General features: G+C 40.7%; 2 protein-coding genes across 2 annotated transcripts in view; one reads left to right on the forward strand and one right to left on the reverse strand.

Moving 5' to 3' along the window:
• The window catches only part of zbtb21 (zinc finger and BTB domain containing 21), an 11,719-nt gene extending 4,338 nt beyond the window's left edge, over positions 1-7,381 (forward strand). The window contains exon 2 of the mRNA XM_080779354.1: positions 1,303-7,381. Within this exon, the coding sequence (XP_080635480.1) occupies positions 1,305-4,652 (3,348 nt within the window). The 5' untranslated portion in view covers positions 1,303-1,304 and the 3' untranslated portion in view covers positions 4,653-7,381. The remainder of the gene's footprint in view (positions 1-1,302) is intronic.
• Positions 7,382-7,825: 444 nt separating this feature from the next.
• atg101 (autophagy related 101) lies at positions 7,826-10,837 on the reverse strand. Its single transcript, XM_080779357.1, has 2 exons — positions 10,291-10,837; positions 7,826-9,800 (listed from the first exon to the last, which is right to left on the reverse strand). Exons 1-2 carry the CDS (start codon positions 10,540-10,542, stop codon positions 9,390-9,392), a joined length of 663 nt encoding a protein of 220 aa, XP_080635483.1. The 5' UTR covers positions 10,543-10,837; the 3' UTR covers positions 7,826-9,389.
• Positions 10,838-10,976: the final 139 nt, after the last annotated feature.

The raw sequence follows: 10,976 nt of genomic DNA on the forward strand, positions 1-10,976 counted from the left end.
TTATTTGTAAAATTCCCCTCAAACAGCATCGTTCATGTGAACTACTTTGTCCACGGCTATTCATTGTAATTAGGGATGCACCGAAAGGGAATTTCTTGGCCGAATACCGAATATAGGAAACAATTGGCCGAAAACCGAATGTCCGAATATGATTAATATTATATATCTTTTTTTCCTACCATTGCTGTCATGGCCGTACCTTAAACCTACCTGATTTATGGCAAAATAAATGGTTATGGCAAAACTTAACTTAAATAATAATCACTATTATGGGTCCATAAAACTTTTATTCAGCTCTTTTGAATGCATACACTATTCTGTGTTTTCTGCGTCCGAATATTCGGTGCATCACTAATCAGAATCGCTATGATGATCTATCATCATAGCAATTGGTATAGTGGTGTGACTCACTATAGCGACTTCCACCATTTCAACAAAGTACAAACAAACCACTTCACATGAACGATATTGATACATGTAACCAGGAGATTTGGCGGGGAAATATATATTGTAGGGATGCACCGAAAGGGAAATTCTTGGCCGAAACCGAATACAGAATATAGGAAACAGTTGGCCGAATATCCGAATATGATTTATATTATATATCTTTTTTCCTACCAAAGCTGTCATGGCCGTACCTAAAAGCTACCTGATTTATGGCAAATTAAATGGTTATGGCCATTAAATAATAATCACTATTATGGGTCCATAAAACATTTATTCTGCTCTTTTGAATGCATTAATTGCATAGACTATTCGGTGATATATATAGGCCGAAAATGCATTTTTTTCTGCCGAATATTTTCTGTGGACGAATATTCGGTGCAACACTAATATATTGCATTGTGTAATTCGCGTTTTCATTAGAAAACTGTGCTGGGGATGGGGGTTGAAGACACCGTTACACTCTCGTGCTGTGTAGACATACTAGACACCTCACTCCCCCACTAACCCCTCCTCCCCCTCACACACCGATGTCCCGGCTGTAAACACCTAGAACTCAAAACACCTCAACGGTAGTGTCTGCCTGAAGGAAAACATCCCAGAATCATCATACGGGGATGCTAGAGGGAAAAAAGGCCAAAGCTATAGATATATACTGTATATTAAATTTAAAGGTTGTCTATACAAGTTTAACTGTGAGCCACAAGTTATAAGTAGGTCTATTTAAGTTCTAAATAATATTTATATCTCAAAACCAAGAACTTGCAAAGATTTGTGTTTTTTGATTTTGTATATCAGCTTTCAATTGTATATCATGTTATTCAAATTTTCATACATATCTCTTGTCTTCCCTTTCAGGCATGATGGAGAGCCTTGTGCATTTTAGTAATCCCTCCCATGCCCCCTCTGTATTGGGAATTCTCAACGAGCAGCGCCTCAGAGGCCAGATGTGTGATACAGTCGTGGTTGTGGGAGACCAGAGATATCAGGCACACAGGAGTGTTCTGTCTGCCAGTAGTGAGTACTTCCTATCCCTGTTCACACGGATGGATTCCAACTCCCTCAACGTTGTCCACTTGGACTTCTGTGAGCCTGACACCTTTGAGATAATGCTGAATTACATTTATACCTCCTCACTCTTCGTGGACAAAGGCAGCCTTGCAGCAATCCAAGAGTTGGGCTACAGCCTTGGGATCCCCTACCTAACCAACATTGTGTCAACAAGGCCTCATGTGTCCTACTGTGTGTCCAGAAAAAGGCTGTCCTTCTCAGAGGAGGATGAGAGTGATGGTCAGACAAGGAGTGTCATTGTGCGTCAGGAAAGGAAAACATCTGAGGGGTTGTCATCACCCTGTTCGACCAGAGAGGTGACCCAGTCCCCCTTGGAATACAACTCGCATAAGGCAGTGAGGAACAACTCTCAGTCCATTGTCAAAAATCCAGATGAAACAAGGGAAGATTCTGAAAGGAGCTCCAGCTATCCATACACCTCCATATTAAAAGAGACATCATCACATAGCACGTCATTGAGGCCACAGCTCACATCATCAGTGTCTTTCAGTGATGCTGAAGTACAGCACACCAGGTTACAGGTAGACACTAAAGAGGAGGAGGAGGACACACCCCTCTATCACACGAAAACACCCTTTCAGGGCCGCACAGGTGAACCAAGTCAAACCATTGACAGGAGCGGTCCACTAGTAAAAAGCCTGCTCCGCAGATCATTATCCATGGACAGCCCTATTCCGGTCTTCTCACCCACACTGGAGCTCAAGGAACTCCAAAACCGTGAGCAGTCTGTTGTAAAAATGGCATCAAAGTCACCTGTGTCAAAATCCACAGAGTACAATTGCAGTTCCAAAAAAACACCCCCGCTCGTCCTCAGGGCAAAGTACCCCAGCAGGTATGATGAAGATGAAACTCAGGTAGAAGGGGCAGTTCACGTAAAAACCGAGCCCAGCAGCCCTCTTGCTGATCCGTTGGAGATTGTTCGAGTCACAGTTGGAGAGAATTTGCCAGTCAATTTCAATGACTTTCAAACAAACTATGACCCAGGCTCCAGGCCAGACTTCGGTCACTATGGGAAGAGAAAGGGTCGGAAGGACAACAGAAGATTCCCATTGAAAAAGGCCAAGGGGTTTGCTGAACATCATCTCCCACTTGATGACGACATGTCAAACTCAATACCTCAGAATGCCAGCATGGACAACGATGATAATGGTTGGGGGCCAAGACTGAGCCAAATTTTTAAATGCTGGAATTGTTTGAAAGTATTCAAAACCAGCACCGGGCTGCATCGCCATGTGAACATGTATCACCATCCTGACAAGCCATACGCTTGCAACATCTGCCACAAGCGCTTTCATACAAACTTCAAAGTGTGGACACACTGCCAAACTCAACATGGTGTGCTACAGAATCCAGCCTCATCCTCCAGCTCCTCTATGCTGGATGAAAAGTTTCAGAAGAAGATGATTGATATTGTACGAGAGAGAGAAATAAAGAAAGCCTTGCTTTGGAAACTCAAGAGGAATAAGCAGGGTTTGCAATCTCCTACACTCGCCAGGAAGAGGTCAAGGTCCAATTACATATGTCCTTACTGTGGGAAAGGATTTTTGTTCCAGTCTCAATACAAACAGCATTTGAGGACACACCCGACTGAACAAGATGAGCAGGAGACAGAAAGAGACAGTACCTTCTTTCAGGAACAGGAGGAGGTCATTCAACAGAAGAACAACACAGATACTGACGTTTACTCCTGTAGGCTTTGCAACGTGAAGGTGTCCTCACTCTTTGAGCAGGGCAACCATGAGAGGGGCTGTCGACACGCAACCGTATGCCCATACTGTGATTTGCGATTTTCAAGTCCGGAGGTCAAGAAAGACCATGAAGCACACTGCAAATACAAGAAACTGACATGCCTGGAGTGTATGCGGACCTTCAAGACCTCCTTTAGCATATGGCGTCACCAGGTAGAGGTCCACAACCATAATGTGATGACTGTTGAAGAGATGAATCTTCATCAACAGGAGAACAATGGAGAGGCATCCGACATGCTCAAAGAGGGGCAGTACAACAATGAGCCCATGGCAACAGAAAGGTCTAGAGATGAAATTAACTACAGTGACTCATTAGGGCAGCCCATGTTCGATTCAGAAGACTCTTCATCCTATGTGCCTGATGACCTAAGTATGGAGCGTCTTGGCAAACTGGTAGTCAAGGAGGAACTGATGGAGGAGCCTGTGTGTGAGAGTGACAACACGGAGGCTGCCATAATCGAACCTGATGAACCGGGCATGGAGTGGCCATGTGAAAAATGTGGAAACATTTTCACTTCTCACAAAGACCTGGAGCGGCATCAGGAGCTGCTCTGCCACATCAAATCATTCATCTGTCAAATTTGCCACAAAGCCTTCAGGACCAACTTCCGCCTTTGGAGCCATTTCCAGTCTCACATGACAGTTGCTGATGAAGCCGCAGCCAGAGAACTGGACAACCACCCAAGCTCTCCATCTCCATCACCACCACTGACCACACAAACGTCTGCACATTCTGCCCCACAAATATCTGCACATACTACCCCACTGACCACACAAATATCGCCACATACTACCCCAATGACCACACAAATATCCCCACATACTACCCCAATGACCACACATACTACCCCAATGACCACACAAATATCTGCACATCCTTCCCCAATGACCACACAAATATCTGCACATCCTTCCCCAATGACCACACAAATATCTGAACCTCCTGCCCCACTGACCACACAAGTATCTGCACCTCCTGCCCCACTGACCACACAAGTATCTGCCTATCCTGGCCCACTGACCACACAAATATCCACACATCATGCCCCACAAACCTCTGTGCATCTTAAACCAGCCCAAACAGGGCCAGTGTCTGCAGCGGTGGCTAAACAGCCTAAGCGCTCAGAGCTTAGCAGCTCATCAGTAACTCGGATAAAGAGGGCTGAAGTTGAAAGGCAACACAGCAGCCCCGGACCTCTTTCAAGTTCAAACAGCGTAGAGAATCCAGACCCTCCTCAGGAACCAGAAGGCTTCTTTATTTACCATGCCTCTCCTGCATATCCTCTCTCTGCCTTGACATTTAAGAGACAGTACATGTGTAAGCAGTGTCACAGGACTTTCAAAACAGCCTTCAGTCTCTGGAGCCACGAACAGAGTCATACCCACTAAGCCACACCAACCTGTGAGCATCACACACAATATTTGTGCTGCTCGAGTGACAATACTTAATCTTAACATAACACACCTCAGCCTACAAAAGAAAGACTTTGAATGTATATCCTATTTGCTTGCTTCTATGTCATATAACCAGTGGCCCACGTGCATTAGAAGTGTGAATGTGTGCAAGTTTCCTGTTCATTAGATTGTTATAAATGGTTTGATTCTTTGCCTTTTGATCTATTAGGCACCGCTTTTTTCGTCTATTTGACTAAGATTCAAGATAAACCAAGTGCTTTTGCTTTTGTATAAGACCTGTTTAGGACGGTTGACATCATAAACACTGATATAAAGTAAGTGGCCTCAACAACTGTGTAAACATGCCATGCTATGCTATGGGGGGTGGTGTGTGTCTCAAAAACCTTTCATTGAGGGGCGCCAGCCCCTCCTATATTCAGTTATAGTGTAGATTTTCGTCTTACACAAACATTAAATTTCCATTGACAATGAATGGATAATTTACGTCATATGTAGACGAGCAAATCAGCTATTTTGTCCTACACACAAATTCCCATTGACAATGAATGGATGATGTACGATGATAAGAGCGCCCCTCACACACGCGTGTGATTAAACAGATTTATGCTATAGATTTCAAAGATACATAATTGTTTAATTGTGAATAATAGTATGCCTTTTGTTTCTTCAGACATAACATTCCATTTCTTTTTCTTTATTTAAATATATTAGTTTGTGTTCCAGTGATGTTTTCATTGACATTTTATTATTGTTGCCTTTATGCAATGTCAAGCTTTGGTTGGTGATACTAAAAGTTGCATAGTTCACAATAGAATACACCTCGCATACCGGTACATTTTCATTATAATTGGCGGAGCTGGAAACTTTTAATCTAATTGATTTAACCAAAAACAGATTAATTGATAATTGTATGACTGCAAGTAGATGGGAAGTGGACTAGCGACATATTTTTAATTTATTTAAAGAAAATATTTATTTCTCTGTGAGCTTCAGTTTAGTAGCCTGTAGGCCTACTACCACACATTTTCTTGGTGGTTGGTATTTGTACATTTCGCAATGTTTTTCATGGTTACAGAAGTTTTTTATTTTTTTTGGCTTTCGCCTTCATTTTATATTTTGTATGGTAAATGGTGCATTTATATAGAGCTTTACAGAGATTGTGCATTACATTCACCCATTCACACACCAATGCCGGGGGAAACCATACAAGGCACCAACCTGCACATCGGGAGCAATTAGGGGTTCAGTGTCTTGCTCAATGACACTTCGACACCAACTCTGGGGGAGCCCGGGTTCGAACTGGGAACCTTTCGGTTTCCATCCGGTCACTCTACCCCTGAGCCACTGCCGCCCTATGAAGGGACAGACAGTAGGCTGACAGGAAATGGGGAGAGAGAAGGTCGTCAGGATAGGGAGTCGAACCTGGATTACCAGCCAAGGTGCCTGGACCGCTGAGCCACGGCCCAGGCATAGAATTCTAAATTAAAGGACAACTTCATCCATTTTCAACCTATCTTCGTACAATTGGTCCTCACTAATGCTCATGATATGGTACCCCCGCCCACACTCTGTATGTGTCTCATTGGAGGGCTGTAGACACTTCAGAAACCCGTCTAGCAGTGATGTCATCATTGGGCATGGTTTTTGGACAAGATTTAAATGTTTTTATTTAGATTTTTATTGCATGCTAACTTTCCATGAATAGAAAACCTGCAGTTGCTATTGGCTTGGATTCCCCATCGATGATGTCCGTGGTAGGTGGGTTTCTGAACTGCCCACAGCCCTACTCTGAGATGGAGTTGAGAAAAATGGTACAATATAAATATTAAATACATATACATTCATTATATGAAGATGGGTTGAAAATGGGCTAAGTTGTGCTTTAATGGTGCAAGTATCAGACTGATACTAATTGTTGCTAACAGCACTATCCAAAACTAGTTCCATGTTTTACTTAGTAATTATATGCAAATGTTTGCATCAATTTGAACGAATAAAAACTTTTGGAAAAATGTATCTTGGAAACTTGAGAATTTAGCAACATCATTATCAGACTAGATATATCTCAAATGTTTAATGTACAATATTATTAATTTTATTCTAATCCTTGAGAGTGCATGTGTATTGAATCACATTTAGAAGGTTTCAGAAAACTGGCCTGAAGCGACATTCACATATTTTGACGGTGTTCTCTTTTACATAGAAGCACAATTTGGATGACAGGAGATGAAATCAAGTGAGAAAGATTTCCTGTTCCTAATTGCCTAACAAGATCATTACTCAAGATTGCAGTTTTTTTTTGTATTCCAATTGTTGCTGTGGATGTCATTTATGAATATAACCTAGAGAGATGATTAATTATAAAATATCATAATTGCTAAACTAAATATTCCACTGATGGAATGCTCCCACGTCCCAGTAAATTAAGGTTTTGTTTTCAACAAAATGAGCAGAGGAAGCCGAATTGTGATGTTTAACGTCCTTTTCAAAGTCATGTATTCATAATGATTTACTTTTTGTGAGAAAACTATGAAAGAGATATGTCAAAGAAAAATACAGAATATTATTTTGTGCATATGTCATTGTTTGTATTCTCAATTTTGTACCTACTTTGTTAGTATACAAATATTTTATCTTTTTAGTATCACTATGCTATCACTGCAATAATGAATATTTGTATTAAAATTGGTTGCATTATTGTTGCTTTTATAGTCTTGCAGCAGTTTTGTTTTTTCTACAGTTTTTTTGTGTTTAACTTCTGTAATAAAGAGTAATATTGGAGTATATGACATGACTATTTAAACAGTCCTAAATGTAAACTTATTTGCCATGACATTTAACGTTTGTGTAGTGTTCCAGGTGGAGTTGGAGAGATGGGGAAACCCTTGTTACTGGACAAACAGAGCTTTACCTTTTTAGCATTTATTTTTTGTTTAACTAGAAAATTCAACCACAACACCCCTTAAATCGGGTCCCACTTGGGCTGGTGATATCAAAACCACAAAATTCTTTCACTGAATACATCAATAATAATCAATATTGTGATGATAATATACATATTCTTATAAATAGCTGAAGTAGCATGCTGCACTTATCACTATCAAACAATGATTGTTGAAAATAAATTTACAATTTTGGCATCCCTATTTGGGGAAAATCAAACGATTTAATTATTTTTATTTTAAATGTTTTTCAAAAATACAGCAACGAGCAAATCCACAAGCTCACAACACATTAGCTATTTTCACTATTTAATACAATAAAGTATATAGATCTTGCTATGACTTTTGAGAATACCGCAGTCAAGGAATTGCTGAAGTGGGATATCCACCCCAAACCATAATCAAATCAGGTTCAAGAGGAATCATGCTCACATATGACATTTTGAGACTCTTAATTTTAAATGTAATTGAGTTGTATTGGTGTGGTCTACCTTAAAAACTGTTTTGTCCCAACCCGACCCTTTGGTGTGGTTTGGGCTTTAGTTACCATTACATATAAAGTCGTGAGTCCTTCCCACAGCTGACCCGCAGGTTTGAGTCCATCCTGGGATCCCCCACTTTCCTGTCTCTGTGCTCATCAAAATAAAGCAAAAATGCTTTTAAACTAACAATAAACTGATGAGTTAGTTAGTTATGGGATATTTGAAAATAATAATACTTGTTTTCTATCAATTACACACCCAATGAAGCCTTGAATTCATAGAGAAATTTTGCCGGTCAAATTGGCTTCAGAATGCGACAAAAACAAAATTTTCTCCATGAATCCAACACTTCATGTGGTGTGTGATTGATTTTAAGCCAGATTACCGGTAGTTTACATTTTACATAATATGAGCTATTATTTCCAGGCCGTTTCTGGTTATGACACCATAAACCGCAAACCAAAAGGTCCCGTCAATATTTTTTTATTTACAAGAAACACTAACTATTAATGTTGTGTTGATCAATAATTATTTTCAGAAATGTACACAATCATTTGTCATTGTGGCCAATAAAATATATATGCTGTCAGGCAGAAACCTTGTATATCCATATATCAAAGCTTTGTTTTTTCATAAATTAATTAATGCCCTACTTTGTGGCAAAAATAACAAAATATTGAAAGTAGAAACAAGCATAACATTTAACTAACAAGCATATTTTCACTATTTTGGAAACAATCTGAAAGTGGGTAAATCTGTAACAAATGCTTTTGATTCAATAATAACATTGGATCCTTTGAACACACGCTAATCTTTCCATTTTCTGAATAGTAACGGCTTTGGACATACAGTATAAGGTTTCTATCCGACAGCGACAACATACATACAGTTTGTGTAGGCCTACTGTATACCGTATACGTAAAACAATGTTTTCTTTATGTATTCTGTCATATTTATGTTTTCCTGGGAATCAAATATGGAAGTGACAAAGTTATTTGATATTGTTTTAGTACTGACACAAAATTCTGAGATACAGCCAGGATTGCTACTACTACTAAAGCCTGAAATGTGAACTTGTAGATCTCATATTTTCGTCAATGACGTATATTAAGAATGAAGACATCAAAACAAAAGTTGACCTCCACAACCAAGTCTGAGCCTGAATCAGTTATTTCTTCCAGACAGTTAATATATTGTAAGTGACGCTCATTATATCCATGACGCAATAACAACCAGAAGACCAGACTTTAGATACACAACCATCCAACAGTCCAGTTGGGGCATCCTCACAGTGCCAATGTGTCTTTAATCAGCCTTCTCATCGTAGTGCTCACAGAGGTACCCAGCGAGTCTGTGATTTGGTATGTGATTTTGTAAAGATAGGGCTGCACGTCTTTGAGATTGGTGTCAAACACATTGTCCACTTCTGACTGGGTAGGCATCTTTGGGAGGTATTCATGGCGGTTTATGACCTCAACAACATTGATCACCTTCTCCCCCAGCTTCTCCCCCACTTTCTCCCGGCAGATCTGTCTCTCCTGCTCATTGGCCAGGCTGACGACATTAACCTTGATGCTCCACACCTCCCAGGGAATGCACTCATCAGAGAAAGGCCATCGAGACTTCTTCTTCTGGTAGAATTCTAGAGAGATTTGTCCCATACCATCACTGACACTGCCTGAGATGTTCAAAGCATCCTGTAACGAAAGCATTAAGTTACACAACAGTAAAATTTGCAATGTATAGTATCCATTTGTAACTCTGAGAGTGAACAAATTGGCCTGGCATGGCCAGGGCGGTTACAAACAGATTCTAACATCACAGCAAAAAAATGTCTCATTTTGAAGTTTGAATAGTGGGCTCTGATCGGTCACCCACAACTCTGGGGTGAGCAAAATGTAATTCACACTGAGTGCCAGACCAATTTCCCCTTTTTTCTCCCTGTGGCAAATTCGTCTGCTTTCCAGGCTATGAACAAATGTGATGGTTACATGTGTACACTTTTTGTTAAAAGTGAATATAGGCTTATTTTTCCCCCAACCCCCATCCCCTCTTCATCAACTCAAGAGCAAGTGGCCTTGCCTTTTGCCAGCCAAGAGAGCCCACCGTAGCAAATACGAATGTGTTATTAATCACATGTCTGGTTTGGTTATAACAAATACGTAGTATTGTGCAATCACGAATTACCTTGAACTCGGTCACCGCTTTCCTGATCATTCTGTCCAGCTCATCCGAGGACACTCTCACAAAGGTGAAGTCAATGAAGTCGCAATCTATGTCCTGTGTGCCAACGGTGCCGATGGAATATGTCCCCTCTTTCTTGTAATGGAACTTGCCCGTGCTGCGGTGCAGCAGGATGGTGTGGAGGATGGCTAACATGGCCTCATCCACCTGTCTGGTCTCCACCGTTAACTCGAGAACTTCCGAACGACAATTCATCTTGTTTTAGCTATTTGATAACGATGTGTTTACATGAAGCTGGACACAGCTTGCGTTGCGTTGTGCAACACTCACTGTAAATGGCCACCGTCGTTCTCACTGGCGGAAGTACCGTTTGTTTACCTTTGTGGGGGTCTGGAAAGCGCAGTGTTTCTGTAGCTAAAGTGTCGTCATTTGGCAAAAAAAAGAAAAAAACGTACTGCAGCTAAACGGCGAAGGGGACCATAATTATGACGATTAAACGACAACAGATCATATAAAATAAATCAGGATCAGCAGGTTAGCGTTACGTAGCAAATGATCCAGGACGAACTAGTAACTACGGCACCCCTCATAGATCAAACATAAGCGTAACAATCTCACTTCGTTTTCGTGCAATGAATATATTGACATTTACAAGCTACGTTTTATTTTAATACAATAGAGGGATGGCT

This window comes from Protomyctophum bolini (assembly GCF_963924005.1).
Source record: "Protomyctophum bolini genome assembly, chromosome: 13".
In the NCBI taxonomy this organism is placed as follows: Eukaryota; Metazoa; Chordata; class Actinopteri; order Myctophiformes; family Myctophidae; genus Protomyctophum; species Protomyctophum bolini.